The 19,716-nt window shown below is 45.9% G+C and overlaps 1 protein-coding gene across 1 annotated transcript in view; it reads left to right on the forward strand.

Moving 5' to 3' along the window:
- Positions 1-1,192: 1,192 nt before the first annotated feature.
- Positions 1,193-19,716, forward strand: part of NIN (ninein) — a 101,248-nt gene continuing 82,724 nt past the window's right edge. Inside the window, exons 1-4 of the mRNA XM_081110252.1 lie at positions 1,193-1,332; positions 1,844-1,897; positions 10,322-10,392; positions 10,881-11,084. Of these exons, the coding sequence (XP_080966378.1) occupies positions 10,902-11,084 (183 nt within the window). The 5' untranslated portion in view covers positions 1,193-1,332; positions 1,844-1,897; positions 10,322-10,392; positions 10,881-10,901. The remainder of the gene's footprint in view (positions 1,333-1,843; positions 1,898-10,321; positions 10,393-10,880; positions 11,085-19,716) is intronic.

Genomic DNA, 19,716 nt, shown 5'->3' on the forward strand with positions numbered 1-19,716 from the left:
TGTGTGATGCTGAGCAAGGTCCTTACCATCTCAGTTTTCTCAGCTGCAAAATGGGTATAATTATGTCTGCCTCCGGAAGGTGGGGCAAGGATTAGGGAAAGGCATTCCGGTTGCGTTTCCAACACACTGGATTCTCAAATGCTAGTTTCCTTCCTGTCTGTCCCTAGTTCTCTCCGTAACAAGGGGGCTGTCTCCAGTTTCTTGGTGAAACAACCAGACTTGTGGGTTAGTAAATCAGGCAGCTTCCTTCTTCAAGGGCAACACTTTTAACCTTGCAGCTCAAAAAGAGAGCCTTGGGGATTGCACCAGCCCACAGCGGCCATCGATCTAGGCCTGGCCTTGGAATTTGTTTGCATCCAGATCAGAAGTGTAGGGATGGGGGAGACTTGAGGACGGATGCAGGGAAATAGGAGGAGGGAGGAGGTAGTAAATACAGAGCAATCCTTGGCGGGAAAACAACCAACTCCAAGGAGTCGCCATCCGTGTGGTTAGTGACGGAAGGCGGGATAGGTGGGAGTCTGTGAGAACGCGGGGGCCAGGTGCGGGAGCCAGACTAGATCTGGTCGGAGAGTGGCACTCGCTGTAAAGGGTGCTCTTCCCCCACCCCTGGACCTTTCCTCCGAGAACGGCCAACGGGCGCTCCCGGCTGACAAACCCAGGGCTGCCCGAGGGCAAGAGGCGCCTAAATCCTCACCCAGAAGTACCGCTGGCTGGAGGCGGGCCTTTCCTCCACACCCAGAAGTGGCCGCGGTGTCGGGGCGCAGCGGCGGGTGTGAGGGCGCGTTTGCAAGGCCAAGGAGGCGAGCGGCCAGGGGGTCGAGCGGTGGACGCGCCAGTCGCTGTCCCGCGGCGACCTCGGGGCTCTGGTCTCCTCCGTCTGCACCCCCTTGACCCCAGGCCACTCCAAGTTCAAATCTCCAAGCGACCGCCCCCGCCCCCCAGCGTCACGCGGCAGCCAAGACCGGACCGGGCTCCTCCGGGCTCCGTCGACCCGAGCAGTTGGGGCCGGGGTGGGCGGGGGGCAGTCCGGGTCCAGGTGGGGGAGACAGACCCCGCCGGCACTAGGCGCTCCTCCCTCCGCCGCCCCAGCAGCACGGGTCGAGGAGGAGGAGGAGGAGGAGCCGCGCCCGGGCCAGCACCGCCCCGGCTCCTCCTCTCAGCGCTCGCCCGGCCCTTCCTACCGGCGCCCAAAGCTCCGGGTGGCCGCGGCCGAGCCGGGAGCCGAGCGCGCTGGGCGCGGCCGTCCCGCTGCCGCTGCTGGCGCGTGAGAGCCCGAGTGCACCCGCGGCCATGGTCCCCGCGGCGGCCACCGGCGCCTGAGCCCCGAACGCGGTAAGCGAGGAGCCCGCTTCCGGGACCCCCGTCTGCGGCCTGGGGGTGCTCGGAGGCCTCGCGCTGCCCCCGCGCCGTCGGGGGGCCCTGCGCGCCCCGGGCGCACCAGGCACCGCGACAGGCTGGGGCTTCCCCTCCGGGGCCCGGGGCCAGGGCGGCAGCTGTCCCCGCGGGCCGGCTGCAGGGAGCAGCCGCGGGGAAGCGAGTGGCCTGGAGGCCAGCCCTGCCCGGACGCTCCCGGGGCCCGGCGGGGAGGGGGCGGCTTCGCAGGCGGGAGGAGGGGCCGGTGGTGGAGGCGCGGGCGGGGGCGGGCCGGGGGTGGGGACGGCGCGCGCCGCAGCCCCCAGGAGCCGCACTTTTGTGAAAGCTGGGTCCTTACATATGGAAATGACGGTCGCGCGGGTTCCCGATCGCGTCCTTTTGAAGGACGCCCGTCCCGGACCTCAGCGCCGCCTGCGGAGCATTGTCCCGCTTCTCGCGCCCTAACAAAGCGCCCGCCTTGGCTTTGCAGGGCACCGGAGGCGGGCGGCCGGCTGTGCGGGCGCGACGGAGTGGCCGACAGAAGGTAGGCGAGGGCGCCGGGGCAGGGAGCGTGCGGTCTGGCAATACAATGGGGTCTCTGAGGTTTCTTGGGGCGGCGATGGGCAGGCGGGTTGGGGACGCATCTCCATCGCAGGTTGCCAGGCACCTGGCCTCCGCGCCCGCCCGGCGGCGCAGCGGGTCTGGCACCTCCTCCACCGCGGTGCCCCGTCCCGCAGCCGCCAGCTGAAAGCGGCTACTATGTGTTGGTCCAGGAATGGACCTGAGTCCCGGAGGGAGCAGAAAGGGTGGTTTGTTCGGCTGCCGTGTGCCACCCAGGCAGCCTTGTGGTTGAGCGACTGAAGGGAGCCCTGTCGGGAGAAGCCCGAGGTGTTACCTGGGCTGTCTTGAGTTTCGCAGAGCTACCCTTAAAGTGTGATTTTTCCCAGGGATGTGGGATCGATACCTATAGAAAGACTTTCCCAGGGCAATTACCACTAAGAAAGGGAAAAAGAACAAAATGATACTCTGTTGCCTGGAAGCCTTGCTCGCCAGAGCAGCAGCAGCAAGCGTGGAGTTTTGCGGGAGCAGCGTCCAGGGTCCCCGAGCTGGGCTTCTGCAGCCACCAAACCGGCCCCTGACAAAAGGACAAAGCTGGTGGGAACAGTTGCCTGCTGGGAGCTCTTCCTGTGAAGTTGAAAGCGGTAGAGATAGGCAGAGGCGATTTCCTAGCCCCAACCCTGCCAGTTAAATGGGGGCTGGAAAGATGGTTCTTCCATGTACCCGGTGTCTAGACAGCTAAGCTATTAGGAGATCTTCTGCTGTCTTTACTTCACGGGAGCAGATCCCCGCCTGGTGTTGAGGAATTCCCGAGATGGGCTTGCCATACAACTTAACTCCTGAATTTATGGAATGAAATCAGATGGCATGGTTGTCTTTTGTGAGTGAGGTGGTAGCTGTTTAGGGTTAGCATCCTAACGAAGTCCACTGTGGCTCATGGGCTAAGCTCCAGAGACCCTCTAAGGTCAAAATAAATGTGTATGTCTACTTCTTTCCTGAGGCTTAGCATTCTGCAAGGAAATGTTTTGTTTGGGGTTTGTTTGTTGTTGTTGTTTCAGTGTCAGCTTCATTTTATCTTGATCTTCTCTAGTGGCTAGCACATTGGTGGCTGACCTAGAATATTGGCAGATCTTGTTTGGCGTGGAGGGGGCTGTGAAAAATCCCCGCCTGTGTGTAAAAGTACCTTACAGGCTGACTGCAAAACCAGTTTCCTACGGTCTCCTCAGCTGTTGTCAGTGTCCTTAGGGAGGTCAAGGGAACTGCTGGGGAGTTTCTTGGCAGATTTTTTTACTTTCACCTATTCTCTGGTGATTGTTTAGACTGCAGGGGTTCTCAACCTGTGGGTCGCGAACCCTTTGGGGGTGGAACGACCCTTTCACAGGGGTCGCCTAAGGCCATCGGAAAACACATATGTAATTACATATTGTTTTTGTGATTAATCACTATGCTTTAATTATGTTCAATTTGTAACAATGAAAATACATCCTGCATATCAGATATTTATATTACGATTCATAACAGTAGAAAAAATACAGTTATGAAGTAGCAATGAAAATAATTTTATGGTTGGGGGTCACCACAACATGAGGAACTGTATTAAAGGGTCGCAGCATTAGGAAGGTTGAGAACCACTGGTTTAAAGGAAAGCCTGCCGAGCCAGGCATAGGTAAAGGGTAGGACTTATAGATGTTTCAGATGGGTTAAACATGGGGCAAAGGCAGGAAAAGGCTTTACAGGGGACATCGGGAAGGAAGCCATCACAGGCACTGTCTTTGCATTAAAATGTCATGGATCAGTCATTTTAATAGGCACTTACTCAGAATGGCATGGGTGTCTTTTTTCTTGGTCTCTTCCACCCACCCCACCCCCCACCTCCCTTTTAAGTATGTGATGATCCTTAATACCAGAAGATATTAACTGCCACGGAGGGGGACAAAGGAGCTCCAATGAATTCTGAACAGCCCATCTTAACTTAATAGGCAACATTCTTATCATACGTTAAGTGTTGTTCAAATAAATTGTTTTAAATGTCACTGCAAATGGCTTTCTAAACTAACATTTCAGCCATCTTGATGCTTCCACTTTATGTTGATAATGAAAATACATTTTTATCAGGCTAACCTTGGTAAAGGGTTGGCAAGTTTAACCAGAGCATTTTTGAGGCATTCAAACAGCCTGAAGTCTTTTCAGGAGGTTTATTTTTGTAGATGCCAATTCATTTGTAGGCCAGTAAATTATGTGGTTTGAATTCTGGCTATTGAATGTACATTTGTTGGGCAGGGGCTTGTGAAGAGACATACTGAAGCTTGCAAAAGAGATATTTTTTCCTAATTACAAATAAAATAGAATTTTAAAAAGATGATGGGTATATGCAAGTGAGCAACTTTGAAATTAGGAAGATGTTTCTGTATTGCCACTTACAGCAGAAATTAACCATTTATTCCAGCTTTTGGATGGGAAAATTACAAATATTCCTGTCCTAATGCTCACTTAAAAAAACAAAGTTGAGAAAACCTATTGTTTATAGATGTAAAAAGTGAAGCTCTTCATGTTGACCCCAACGAACTGTTCTCACACCTGCAGGCATTTTACATTCATGTGAGTTAATATGGCTCAAGAAGTGAAAGTTGTTACCAGCAGTCTCTTTTAAGAAAGTGACAAACAGGCCGCAGTTTTTTGATTCTGTAGTCTTACTTGGTAGCTGATTACAGGTTATTGACCCTACAGTGTGCTAGGCTCATGGTTTTATTCCTCCAGCTATCCTGAGATAACAATTTGATTGGGTAATCCACCTTGCTATTAGAGTTAGCAAAAGCTTGGCTTTGCTACATCATTCAGGATAGTAAAATACTAAGTTTATGTATGTTTTAGAATAAATACTAGTAGGATATCCTTAGCAAAATTAAATTTTATAGTGTAGTTAGCAACGGTGGTTATTCTTTCTAACTTAATCTGGCTTTTTTTTTTTTTCTGTGTGGTGGCATTTAAGCTTTTGTGTTATATTTTTATACGATGATTTTATTCTTGGTGATATTCTTTGTGCTGTTGGTATCCAGCTAGAAATGAGGTGCTATCTGAGCAGAGAGGAGGCTATCTCACAGTAATTAGTGTGAGCCGCAGTTTTGGGCAGAAATATTCCATATAACTACGTAAATGGGGACAATTGCTTTTTCTATTAAGCTTTTGCTAAACTTAAATTTAGTCTCGTCCCTATTTCATTTTAGACTGAAATTAGTCCAAAAGAGTAAGACTGGAAATCTTTGCAGCAAATTAAAGTGCAGAAAAGAGAGAAGAAAAGGAAACGTTTTCATTTGATCGTTCGCATTGTGAGGCTCTGATTTGCCAAAGGGTGAAAGCTTGTTTATCGTTGTAGTTATAAAGTAACTAAATTAGTCACTTGGTGGTCACTGTCTGGTCTGTGGGCCCCCAACAGCTATGTCTGATCACAGACCCAAAGCATCTATTATAGTAATACCCAGCGAAAGCGGCTGAGCCAAGAGGGACATGCAGACATTCCTCGTAGCTGTTCAGCTGCTGGACCATCTGGAGGGGAAATAAAAGGCCTGGGCTAGGGGCTCTGGCATTGTGCTCATTTATTACTTGGCCTTCCCTTGCCAGGCTTTGTCCCCCTTTCACTCCTTCTGGCCCAGAACAGACGTCCCCTTTGGCCGGGGTGCCATTCTTACAAGCTCCTTTCTGTATCTTGGATGCTGGAAAGTTCACAAGTTCACGCACTCACTTCATGCTGGCCTGATGATGGGACTTCATCATTCCAGCTGCATCCACACCTATGTCCCTCCCAGCCCCACTTGGCACTGTGATTTCATCAGCCAGGGTTGCCGAGTAGAGCACAATAACACAGCTCTGAAATGGACATCCCTGTCAGGGTCTGCGCATTTTGGCAGCCTTGTTTTCAGTTATTTGGAAGGAAAATGCTCCGAATAGTTCTCATTATGGGTGGTAAATGTTGTGATTAATGGCTCTGTGCATCTGCCTCTTATTTAGCCGTCCCCAGCTAGCACTTCAAAATATTGCCCACGCCGCCCTTTTACTCCCCAGGAGTGGTAAGGGCTTCTGACAATTCAGGCGGGAAGGTAGATGGTTGGAGGGAGGCCCAGGTTGGTGGCAGGCCTTTTAAAACTGGAAATGTTCTTTGCCATTTGGAAAAAGATTTATGACTCCAGACCCAACCCTCTTCATCTCTGAGTAAGATTCCCTCGTTGGTGGGTGTCAGGCTTTGACTCTGGGAAGCACTGAGTTTGCACAGATGAGACATATTTGAGTGTTTGGGGGAATTAATTTAACGGCTCTCAATCCCTGGACTTTGCCCATTATGGAAGAGATGGGATTCTTCATGATCCTTTTTACATACAAATTTATGTCTTCCTGGCGCTAAATCCCAAAGCTGCTTTAGTAAAAAGAGATTGCTTTTTCTGTGTCTCCCTAATGCCTGGGAGGCTATAATTATTCAATAAATGGTGCTAGGGAGGCAGGAACCCACCATTCCCCATTCCAACCTGGAGGAGCCTGTGGCCATCAGGTGTTCCACGGTGGTTTCTAGTACCTGGTACAGTTTGGCTGGTTAACACATAAAGGCGGAGGTAAGTGACTTGTCAATGATATCGTTGCAGTGGCCCGATTCATGAGTTATTACGTGTCGGTTGGAGAGGCAGTAGAGTTTAGAGTCAGACCAGGGTTCCAATCCTGGCTCCACACCCATGTTAGTGTTGAATTCTTGGACAAGTTCTGTACTTTTGCCATCCCCCAATTTCTGCATCTTAAGTGGGAAGGTGAAATCTATCTAAAGCAGTGGTTCTCAACCTTCTGGCCCTTTAAATACAGTTCCTCATGTTGTGACCCAACCATAAAATTATTTTCGTTGCTACTTCATAACTGTAATGTTGCTACTGTTATGAATCGTAATGTAAATATCTGATATGCAGGATGGTCTTAGGCGACCCCTGTGAAAGGGTCGTTTGACCGCCAAAGGGGTCGCGACCCACATGTTGAGAACCGCTGACCTAAAGTATTAGGAAGATTCAATGAGATCATATAGGTAAAGCACTCTGCATAGGCCAGACTTACAGTAAATGCTCAGAATTACTTTTAAAAAATTGTTTCTACTGAACTCCCAACTATATTTCAGCCTTTCTGCTTTTGCTTCACATGAAGTTTATCTACAATCTGCCTTTAAGTATTGAGGCAACAGGAACATTACCTGCTACCATTATTGTTTAGTAATATAGCATTTTAGTATACATCACATGTACGCTGCCCATTCTTGCTCTCTGGATTCTGGCATCCACAGCTCCTGCTCTGCGTCTATTAAGGCAGGTCTGTGGCTGATGGGCCTGCGTGAGTTACCTCTCTTCAGCTGAACCCCGTCTTTGTAAGTCACAGGTATTTTCTTGGTGGTTTTCTCAGTGGGATTTGCTACTCTCAATTGCTTACCATATTTAACCCTCAGGACACCGCTTCCAGATGGGTATTGTCCTTCCCATTCTATAAACGAGGGAACCAGGGAAGGTATCTTAGACAGACTGTCCCCCAAAGCCACATTCCATCACCAACAAATGCAGCTCGAGTGTGAGAATCCACTGGCTCACTTACTCCTTGAACCAAACTTCAGGCAGGCGACTCTGTGTGATGCAGTCTGGCAGTGGGTGCTGGCTTTCTACTTCTGTTGGCTACGTCTGGGACTGAAAATGCCTTTGAAAAAGGGTTGGATTGGGGTGGGGGATGGAGGAGTAGAGGTGTGTTTGCGGAAGAAATCGGCATTTCAAACTCTTTGTGTGCTCATTTATTTCTGTAGCTCTCATTCAGGTTAAGCTTCCACTCAAGAAATCTCCATATACCCAGTCAGTCCGTGTTTACATTGCGTCCTGGCGTGAGGATCACACTGTACTGTGCGTTTGGGGGACACTATAAAAGAAACAGAAGTTGTGGACCTTCCCCTTAAAGAAATTTCTGGCAAGTGGGGAGAACAAAATTCTTGCACATGAAATTACTGATGAACATTTGGGGAATAATATCAACCAGTAAACATGCATTCTGTGCCAGAAGAGTACTGACAACTTGTCACCATATGTAACATCTTTTGGATGTTTCCTTACATACGATCCTTTGTTCTGCAGGGGTAGGGCTGTTTTCCCCCTGAAGTCAAAAGAATGTTCTCCTAAGCATGGTGTCTTGGGAAGGAGAGAGATGAAATACAGAGATAACAAACAAACAAACAAAAGAGAAAGGTACTGTAAAATGAAAGTTTTATCTAGCAAAAATCCAGTGACCTCCCAAAGAGCAGGGCATGATAGTCTATCCGATGCAAAGCCATGCATCCGATCTGGACTCCTCAGTACATTGGGAGTTTTATGGCCCTCTTTCATTGGTTTAGATGGACAAGTCCCCAACCCTTAAAAATAGTTCTTAAAAGAGGAAGTGTTAGAATTCTTTCCCTTTGGGGTTTTTTTTAATATGCAAAATCAAGCAAAAGCAGAATAGTCTGGCATTTATGAAGTTGGTCAGATTACAGCCCAAGGGACAGTTACACTCAGAGAGCGAGTCCCAGAGCTATGGCAACCCTGAAAACCCCAGAGCACCTTGGGGATTCTCAGCTGATCTTAGCTGACAATTAACTGGCAGACTCTATGTGGATCTCATTAGCCAAGCCTCGCCTCTTCTAAATTCCCAACTTTTGTGGCTTTGCTTAACACCTTGGTGTTTCTTTTCTGTTGCTTTGATGTTTATATAGCACTCTCCACTTCTTTTGAAAACATTTACATGGTGATTAGTTAACCCAACAGACCAACTCCGGGAAGGTAGCCAGAACCAGCAGCACCTTAGTAATAGAAAGACTGATAATTAGGAGAGACCTTCTGATACCAGGAGCCTGGACCAGAAGGGCGCCACTCCACGTTAATGAGCTGCCCCAGTAAAGATTGAGCTAGCTAGGAGCTACGGGGCAGAGCTGGCTGGCATCCATCTTCCGAGCCCACCTGATTCTGCTGAAGATCGGGAAGATCGGGGCTCTGTTTTACCTTGTCATGTTTTGTACAGTTGTCTGTGGAAAGAAAGCCACACAGCCTAGACTGCAGTGGTTCTCAACCTTCCTAATGCTGCGACCCTTTAATACAGTTCCTCATGTTGTGGTGACCCCCAATTTCATTGTTACAAATTGAACATAATTAAAGCATAGTGATTAATCACAAAACAATATGCAATTATATATGTTTTTTCCAGTGGTCTTAGGCGAACCTTGTGAAAGGGTCGTTTGACCCTCAAAGGGTCGCGACCCACAGGTTGAGAACCGCTGGCCTAGAGCATCATTGATTTGTAGGGAAGGCTCTCTTATTTTCAATTCTGGCCGTATTCAACATCTCAACTCACACACTTCCATGTTGTAATGATCTGCTCCATGGAACATCACCTCTAAGCCAGAGTTTTCTGACCCAGGGCTGGTTTTATTTAAAAGTGCTGCTTTTCAAAGTAGGATGGTGTTTGCAGGGGGAGGGGGAAGGGAGAGTTGCTGTGCTGTGGGTATAGAGCTTGTCACATAAGATGAAAAAGATCTAGAGATCTTCTGTACAGCAATGTGCATATAGTGAACAATACTACTGCACACTTAACATTTTAGTAGGCTGGATTCCATGTTATGTGGCTTTTATCACAATACAAGTTATATTACAAGGTAAAGAAACCTTTTTTTTAAAGGTGCTGCTTTTTATAGTCCAGGGCTGGTTCTGAGAGCCTTGTTTCAGAGAGCTGAGGTCATCGTCTCAAGGGTATATGTCGTGTGTGGCTTCCATTGCGTCATGGTGAAGGTACCTCCAGATGTGCAGGTGCCAGACTTTGGAAGGTCCAACACATTATACATGAACTATTGTGCAAGCAAAAAAAAAACAGATAGCATTCTTCAAGTATGATGTACCTCGTATTTTATGATGTATAATTTTAGTAAAAATGGTTGTGAGGGTTATAGATGACTCTGTGTTTTTACTGATCCCATGGAAAGTGGGAAAACAGAAGGTCTGGGGCTGGGGTGGATCAGAGAGATGCAAGGCAGAGTAACCAGGTGAACAGAGCGGCGATGGCCTAGATGCTAGAGGTCCCCTGAGATCCTGTAGGATTCATATGATCTGTGGCTCTTTCGAACCTCACCGTCTGAAAGGTTGGAGTATTGTTTTCTCCGCTCTCTAGGCAACTAAGCATCACCTAAACCTCCCTGGGACTGAAGCCAGCTCCAGGGAATGCTCTTCCTGTCACACCCCATGTAATTGCACCAATGGTTAATTGAGTTGCTTTTTGAGGAACTATTGGAAAAGGCATTTGGTCCCATGTAAACAAGGAGGTGGTTTTGTATCAGACGTGCCCACCCAGTGCTTCCTGCTGCAACCATTTGGTCTCATTGCAACAGGGGCATCTAGGCTGCAGGAGGAGAAACTAAACAGCAGCTCATCCAGCCAGTGGACTGCAACATCTGGACAGGTCAGCTAGAGCGTGCGGACTTGCATGGAAACTCTGGCCCTGTGGTCTGTTGACACCAACAGTTAGTTTATTTGAAAGGACTGGGTGTCAGAAGTAACCTTTCACTGTCTGTAAGTGCTGGGCCAGATGAACTGATAGAGAATCGCTCTCAGTCTTGAGTTTGAGAGACTGGCTGCCCCCCTGAGGGGGTGCCCTTCTGCCTACAAGACTTCCTCATTCGGGTAACGTTAGCCTGTGGTGACCGGACCTCGACCTCATGGGTGTGCCCTGTGGGAGTGTGTGGGACTGGTCAGGGCTGGGTCCCAGAGAGACCCATGCGCTCGCTGGAGGGTGTGAGTATTCCCTCTCTTGCTGGCTCTCACCAAGGTCCCGTTTGACCTGCACGAGGGGACCAGCGTGGGCAGAGGATAGCGATAGTGTTGCCGAGGGGTGAAAGTGGCAGGATTCCAGGGGCTGCCACAACCTGACCTTGTCTCTGTCCCGCACAGGTGAGCGCTGTGGGCTATGGGATGGATGAGGTGCAGCAGGACCAGCATGAGGCCCGACTCAAGGAGCTGTTTGACAGTTTTGACACGACGGGCACTGGGTCCCTGGGACAGGAGGAACTCACCGACCTTTGCCACATGTTGAGCTTGGAGGAGGTGGCCCCGGTGCTGCAAGAGACGCTGCTTCAGGACAACCTCTTGGGCCGGGTAAGGCCTGGGGAAGAGCGCCGGGTGGAAGTGGGTGCGGTTTCTGTCGGGAGAGGGTGGGGGACAGCGGGGGGGGGGGGCGCTGAGGGAGGGGGGCAAACCACACCTATCGCAACTTGTTTCTAACATCCTGGCTGTGTGCACCCTCCGCTCTTAACCTGAGACACAGACCAAATGTCAAGGGAGTGAGGCACCGTGCAGTTTGCTCAGGAGCTGAGGGCTTGCTGTGATTTGCGCCCTGGAAAGGTGTGCCCTGAGCATCTTAGATAAAAGAGAGAAAAAGAGGTAACAAGAGGATGTTTTCTAATCTTTTTCTTGTTACTTGTGGATCATTGTATGGACTCCACTTTCACCACTGAGACAGCAGGGAGGTGACGGATTTCCAGGGAAGAGAAGGGGAGTGTAGTAAGGAGGCTCCAGTCACAGGAAAGCAGGTTGCCATTACAAATTTTACTCCTGATAAAGCTCTTTCTTCTGTGGATTGTTTCTGGGGTGAAGTATTAATTAAACTCTTCACCCAGGAAATAAGACAGGAGGGTAAGTAAATACAGTGCAGGCTCATTTAAAACCCAGCACGACTCCCTTCCAGCAGGGCTGTGTGTGTGCTGCTCTTAGCTTCTGCGTTTGACGACAAATAGTCATGTTCTCCCTGTAGATCAAGTCATGGAGATCTTTTTTCCCCTCTTGCTGTTAGTGGGAAGGATGCTTGATCCGTCACGACCTGATATTGCCTTCCCTTCTCATAAATATAATTAAGAGCATCATGTGTATGGCTTTGGGTTGAGCCTTGCTGTTGATTTTTTTGAATGAATGAGAGGAGAAAATGGGCAATACTTTTCAGCTCTGCTGCTGTTATTGCCGTCACTTTGTAGACAGGAGTTTCTAACATTGTGGTATAAATTGAGGAAGCAGTTGGGGATCTCAACTTTATTCCAGTGACTGAGCTTCCTTGTCTTCGCTTCATTTTCATTGTGTCTTAGCTAACAGGTTGGGTAAGGGACCTCAGACACGGTAGGATGCACTTGCTCTCTGTAACTAACGTGAGACAGACAGGAGAAACAACCACCCTGAAATGAATGCCAAAGGGTGGTATTCTCAGGGGCTGGCACCATGAACGTGGTGTTTAACAGGGCTCAGACTTAAAGAAAAAAAAAACAAAATTAAGTTTGCAAAACTGGGATCATTCTTGGTCACTTTGGAGGCGTTAGCTACTTGTGAATACATGTGGTCCCCCCAAAATGCTAAAAATTTTGCTTTGAAAACAGTAGAAATGGGGAATTTGAGGATTAAACCATTTGCTCCTCATCATGTAATGTACATAAGAGCTTTTTAGTTCTGCCTCACTCCCAGGCACTTTGGGGAGCCAAAAGAGTAGCGTTTCCACTGTGAGCCGTGGAGATCTCAGGCTTGTTAGTGTCTAAGAAATAGTATAAAAGCGAGGATCTTATTAAAGTCCAAGAAGACAACAGAACTTCAGGTTTCCTTGAGCGATGTGTTGGAGGCAGTGTAACTGGGAGCCCTGCTGTACACAGATCACCCCTCGGCAGCAGGTGAGCAGTTTGCTGTCCAGATGTTGCACATCTTCGCCCTCATTTGGCGAACTGGAGCAGGGGAGCAGTTATCGATTGATTTGTTAACGACCTGACACCACCAGCCTGCTTTTCATGTCTGCTGTTTGCCTGTGAATAAGGAATACCTAAGTGGTCCGTAGCGTGATATTTACTTAGTGAGCCTGTGATAAAAGTTAAATAGATGTCTGCATATTGATTTCATGTGGGAGTTCCTGGTGATTGTCTTGAGAGCAGGGTTGCCATGAATTAATGCATGATGTTCAATTTGCATTTTTTATGAAATTGAGTTATTCTTCTCAGATGATCGCATAAATGTGGCCATATGCTGTTAAGACACTATATGGTCTATAATTTTAAAATGTGGGGGAGAAATTCCTTAGAATTCACAGAAGCAATCCATGTGCTAGCACCTTCTTGGGTGTATTGAGTAGAGTCAGAAGTTGTAAAATGCTAAGTTTTTAATGTCAGCCGTATGTTTTCTCTTTAGATATTATTTATAGAAAACTTATAAGGGTTAGGAGTTTGGTTTAATAAAACAGGAGAAGGGAATAGAAGCATGGCAGATCTAAATATAGTCATCTGTTCATTAATTCAACAGAGATGTATTGTGCTGTATGTGTCCTGCATGTCAGGCATTCTGCTAGTCTTATGGGTGCAACTTACGTTTATTGTAAACTACAGTTTTCCATTAAATTGGCTTTTGGATGCATTAGTATCAATCAGTTTCCTGATTTTAATTTTATCTTTTAAATCTTAGCAAGTATAATTTTAAAACAAAATAAAATAAGTTTACCTTTATTGGAATTAGGCTCAATTAGTCATTTTTCCTTGAAAATAAATAAGATAAAAAGCACTGTCCTCCTCAACTAAGAACATGAATTTTGTCTATTATTTTATTTTAAAATCCATCTTAAATAATTCTTTGTTCTTTTTTTTTTTTTTTAAGCCTAATGTTTCTTTTGACAGTTGTTAAGGAAAGTAATTTAAATCGACTTGCCATTTTAATGAATTTTCCTAATAGGACATTTACCCCCAAATTATGTTTCCATTCATCTGTCTGATCTTGCTTTATAACTCGAAGCCGTATTCCCCCTGCACAGTGCTTATGCAGGGTGGGGCAAAAGTAGGTTTACAGTTGTGAGTACACGAAGCACGGTTTATTCCTGTATTATAATTCACTAGTTATTGTATTATTTTCCCTATGAACAGCTGTAAACCTACTTTTGCCTCACCATGTATGTGTTTGAAAAGTCTAAAGATTGTGAATCACCAGTTTGAAGGAAAGAGGACATTGCTGAGAGGTGTTTCCTCCTAGTTTATCATACGAGCTCCATTCATATCTTTGTCACAGTCAGGCAGTTGTCAGGTGGGTGAGACCCCAAGAAAGAGACTCCTCAAGACACGGAAGAATTTATAGTCGGGTCACATAATGTGAGTAACTGGGAGCAAAGACTACAAATGTTTTAAAAAAGGAACCACATTAGCATTGTTTTTTTTTAATCTTTATTGTTGAGAGTGCTACAGATGTCCCCCAGTTGCCCCCCTCCATCCGGTTCCCACCCCACCCCAGGCCTTCACCACCCTGTTGTCTGTGTTCATAGATAATACATATGTGCATATAAGATCTTTGGTTAATCTCTTCCCCGTACCCCCTTTCTCTCTGATATTAGTCAGTCTGGTCCATGTTTCCATGCCTCTTTCTATTTTATTCATCAATTTATTTTGTTCATTAGATTTCTTGTTCATTGAACTAAGTTTTCATCCAAACCTCCGATACCCGTTGTAGGTGCTTCCTGGTTTTGTGTCTTTTAAATGAAGTGTTTCTATATGACTCTCTCTTTTATAGAAATCTGGACATAAATATGATCATTTACCTTGGTTTTTTTGAAGCCTTTAGTTATTTCCTGTTTTAAAAATGCATTTTCCTTTCATTATGGAATACACCAACTTGAGACAGAACAGCCCCCTGGGGTTCTGGTGAGTCTCCTTGCTATACTTTTGATATGAATTTGGACACTGAAGGGCCCATGCCCTGGGACCCTCTAGATTCAGAACAAGCTACCTGGAAGCAGAACTCATCATTGCTTCCGGAGAGTTCCATGGGTATGTAGACTTTGGTCATCAAAGGCATTTTGAAAATTTTTACTATTAAAAGTTGATACTTGTACAAATATAAAATTTAGCTCAGCTTTCCCACCTTTTATTTTAAAGTGCTTGGAGTTCTTTTATAAATGTCAAGGTTAATTTCACATGGAGGATTGCTTTTTTGTTGTTGTTTCCAATTCATTAAAAGCTTTTTAAGATTTCTTTCTCTTATACACATTTTAACCATTTGAAAAATAAGTCAGAAATACAGAAGTACTTCCTGATTTTGAAAGAGAGAGAGAGAGAGAGAGAAAGAGAGAGAGAGAGAGAGAGAAACATTGATTTGTTGTTCCACTTATTTGTGTATTCATTGGTTGCTTTTCTTGTATGTGCCCTAACTGGAGATTGAACCCGCAACCTTGGCGTATTGGGAAGATGCTCTAACCAGCTGAGCTACCTGGCCAGGGTCCAGAAGTACTTTCTGGCAGTGATTAGTTGGATTTATTCTCTGTGCAAAATTATGCTTGGTCATGTAGTGCCTATTTATAACCACCTCGTGTTCACGCTCCTGTTTCATGTTATTGATCTGAGGCTTTCTTGAATGCCTTGGAGGGAATGGTGGAAACATTTCTCATTGCACCTCTTCAATGTCTGAAGCTTTGCTGTATCTTACTGTTTAACCACCATAGAGTAACCTGAAATAGTGAAGGGTATTTTCTGATTCCTAGGTTGGTCTTGTGACCCTGGGTATCTCTCCATCACTCTCTTCCTTTACAATAATCTCATCTGGGGTTGAATTAAACTCCTAAGGGCATGTGATTCCCGTTTATAGACAAAACACATTCTGAGTCAGGGGCTACAAGACTTGTCTCCATTCTGTATTAACACTTTCTTGTCAAATTCATTGCAGAATTACCTTTGGTTTCGCATACTGTGAACCTTGAGTCTCTTAGAGGTATTTAGTCTGACAAAAGCAAGGGCATAGGGGAGAGCCGTTGGGAAGGAAGGCCTTGTGCTCTCAGCAAATGTTGAAAACAAGTACCAAGCAGCTTTTCTTTTCCACCTACTTTATTTCAGTAGTGATCATCTCTCTCGTCAGAGAAGGTATGGCCAGGAATGCTCACTAAGTTTCCCACAATATCCCACTGACACTTTTATTTATTTTTTTAAAATATATTTTATTGATTTTTTACAGAGAGGAAGGGAGAGGAATAGAGAGTTGGAAACATCGATCAGCTGCCTCCTGTACACCCCCAACTGGGGATGTGCCCGCAAACAAGGTACATGCCCTTGACCGGAATCGAACCTGGGACCTTTCAGTCTGCAGGCCGACACTCTATCCACTGAGCAAAACCAGTTAGGGCCCACTGACACTTTTATGAGTAGCATCTTGTCTGCATGAGGGCACTTAAAGTTCTTCAGTGTCCGTTACAGGCTCATCTGTATGACAGAGAAACCTGGGATCCAGAACTTGGAAAAGTACAGTGACTTGTCTAAGGTCAGGCAACTCACTTGAAGCAGCACCAGAATGGAAACCCAGATTTCCTAGTTCCCGAGTATGATTGCTGTCTCCACAGCCTCTTCAGACTCCAAATATGCAAAGATGAATCTCATTCTCTATCCCCCTTCAACCCCTGCCCCCACCACATCAAGATAGTACACTATTGGAGCACCGTCTTTGAAGTCAGACGTGGATTCATAGACTGACTCTTGCCACATTTTAGCCATATGGGCATATTATCTTGAATATTCTGAGTCTCGGGTCATTTATCTGTATAATGGGAAACATTAATGCCCTCCTTGTAAGCTTGTGATTGGGGTTCACCTAGACCAGTGATGGCGAACCTTTTGAGCTCGGCGTGTCAGCATTTTGAAAAACCCTAACTTAACTCTGGTGCCGTGTCACATATAGAATTTTTTGATCTTTGCAACCATAGTAAAACAAAGACTTATATTTTTGATATTTATTTTATATATTTAAATGCCATTTAACAAAGAAAAATCAACCAAAAAAATGAGTTCGCGTGTCACCTCTGACACGCGTGTCATAGGTTCGCCATCACTGACCTAGACTGTGTGTTTCAAAACCATCATAGAGCCAGGTACCCAGCTTACTGCTGTGCTCTATCGCTCCTTCCTTCTCTTACACACCTCGAATGGGTATTTGATAAATAACGAGTTTCCAGCAGTGATTTTCTGAGACATCTTAAGAGTAGAGAATGGATTTGCTAGAAACTCGTATGGTGGGCGTATCACCTATTCCTATCCACAGGCGGGGCTGCTTGGAGCACAACTTCATACAGATGCTTTAGGTTTTTAAAACTTGCCTTTTCAAATGGCCTTTGCCTCTCTCCACATTGTCTGCAGTACATGACAGCTAAGCTACAATAACTTGAATGCTTTACTTAGTATCTAACATTTTTAACTGTGTCTTTCATGATGAAACTCCGTCTCTTTGTTCCTCTATGTCATTTCTCTTTGCGTAATGCCGGAAACGTTATTTTCCTCTACATTGACCTTCTGAGGAGTCCATACTTCTATACCCATTTCAACTAACACTGTTTTGAAATGTTCTCTCATTGGCTTCCCTTTGTATACGAGCTACAAACCTCCTTAGTGTGAAGACAGTCACATGGGCCCTTGTCTTGTTTCATGAGCTCACGTTGTTGAATGCTGGCCCCAGCTCTCTCATCTTGGGTCTGTTTGAAGCACTGCCTGCACACATATGGAAACTGTATGCATTTGATCTCCAAGATTGCACGAGATGATTTTATGCAATGTTAGGTTCCTTATTTTACTTCCTGTGGCAGTTTTTTTTTTGTGTGTGTGTGTGTGTGTGTGTGGTTTAAAATAGCATTTGTTTCTTATGTGGTGCTTAAATTCTCTTTTCAGAAAGGCAAATTGTGTTGCTAAAAAAGCATTCATATGAAATTTGGGGAGCAAAAGTGATGAGGCAAATTTCTATTAAGCGGTGGTGACACATGACAGAAAATATCAGACTTGACTGGTCTTCCTGTTAATTTAGTTTAAATGTCATGTGTGTTTTCAGTCAGTCATGTAATTTTCCCATTGCTGCAAACTGCCCTTTGAGGCATACAAGATATAGGAATGCCTGTAAAATGAATGGCAGCAATTATTATTCAAATGAGGAGGGACCAGCCAGGGTGCGCACTGCTCCAGAGCTTGTTACCCCGTGAGATTTAATTGCCTTGTATATTTGTGGGGATTTCTAAATTTTAACATAATACAATAGTAAAACTCCCTTGGAGGGAAAAAAATGATACTTAAAAATTCCAGTTACTGAAGTCAGTGAGCCCACTGATGCAAGATTCTTCACAATAGAGGGCATTTATTAACATTTCGGTTCTGGGTTGTGCCCTAAGGGGCTTATCTGCCACATCAGTATTCATGAGCCTTGATGGAAAATAGCAGTCACCTGCCTCTATTAGAGAACTATCTTCTTGAAAGATATGGAATTTACCTCTGTTTAAAGTGGAGGGTCCAGGATCTATATACCCTTGCAAGAAAGAAAATGAAGATCAATTTAAGAATTAAAGCTGTTCCAATATTTTTTTAATTGAGGTAACATTGGTTAATAATATAAGTTCCAGGTGTACAGCATTATAATTCACTATCTTTATACACTTTTGCTCACCACCAAAAGTCCAGTTTCCATCTATTACCATAGAATTGACCCCCTTTCACCCTCCCCCACTGCTCCAGTGGTTTTGAACAATTTGCCAGGTTTCTGTTTTTGCATTTTTAGATTTTCTTTGGTGTGTAGGGGAGTAAGGGTCACGTAGATAGACATTGTTGGATTACGAAGTTCTGAGTTAATGATGATGCATAGTATTTTATAGACCCTGTTCTTCTAAAATGTGGTGGATTTAATGCATTATAAGTCCATTTTGGAAAGCGTTAAATTAAGCTCTGCCTGTGAATATCTTGGTGACGTCAGATGTTATGAAAGTCCCTGTTTTCCTCCCCCTTGGCCAGGTCGGATATGCCAGTTGGTCAGAGGCCCCTTCCAGCTTGTTTTTGCCTCTTTCAGAACACTTACCAGAGTCTACCTTGTAGTTACTAATACACTTTCTTCTTTTTGTCCCCTATCCATCCTCCCACCCTCTAGAGCAGTGATGGCGAACCTTTTGAGCTCGGCGTGTCAGCATTTTGAAAAACCCTAACTTAACTCTGGTGCCGTGTCACATATAGAAAATTTTGATATCTGCAACCACAGTAAAACAAAGACTTACATTTCTGATATTTAGCTTATATATTTAAATGCCATTTAACAAAGAAAAATCAACCAAAAAAATGAGTACGCGTGTCATAGGTTCGCCATCACTGCTCTAGAGCAGTGGTCAGCAAACCGCGGCTCGCGAGCCACATGCGGCTCTTTGGCCCCTTGAGTGAGGCTCTTCCACAAAATACCACGTGCAGGCGCGCATGTACAGTGCGAATGAAACTTTGTGGCCCATGCGCAGAAGTCGGTATTTTGTGGAAGAGCCACACTTAAGGGGCCAAAGAGCCGCATGTGGCCCGCGAGCCGCAGTTTGCCGACCACTGCTCTAGAGTCTAGAGCAGTGGTTCTCAACCTGTGGGTCGCGACCCCTTTTGCGGTCCAACGACCCTTTCACAGGGGTCACCTAAGACCATCCTGCATATCAGATATTTACACTACGATTCATAACAGTAGCAACATTACAGTTATGAAGTAGCAACGAAAATAATTTTATGGTTGGGTCACAACATGAGGAACTGTTTTAAAGGGCCAGAAGGTTGAGAACCATTGGTCTAGAGTGTAGTGTAGCTGATAAGCTCCGTGAGGGCAGAGGTTCTGTGTCCCTTGATCTTGTATCCTCTGAAGCCCCAGTGGGCTGCTCTCTACTCAGTGGCTTTGTGTGAAGTTGAGGATTTGACTTGGAGCAGCTGAGGCATTTCCCTGAGAGGTCAGACCAGGGTGGAGCAGCCTGGGG

This window comes from Myotis nattereri, assembly GCF_964212035.1.
Source record: "Myotis nattereri genome assembly, chromosome: 1".
Lineage (NCBI taxonomy): Eukaryota > Metazoa > Chordata > Mammalia > Chiroptera > Vespertilionidae > Myotis > Myotis nattereri.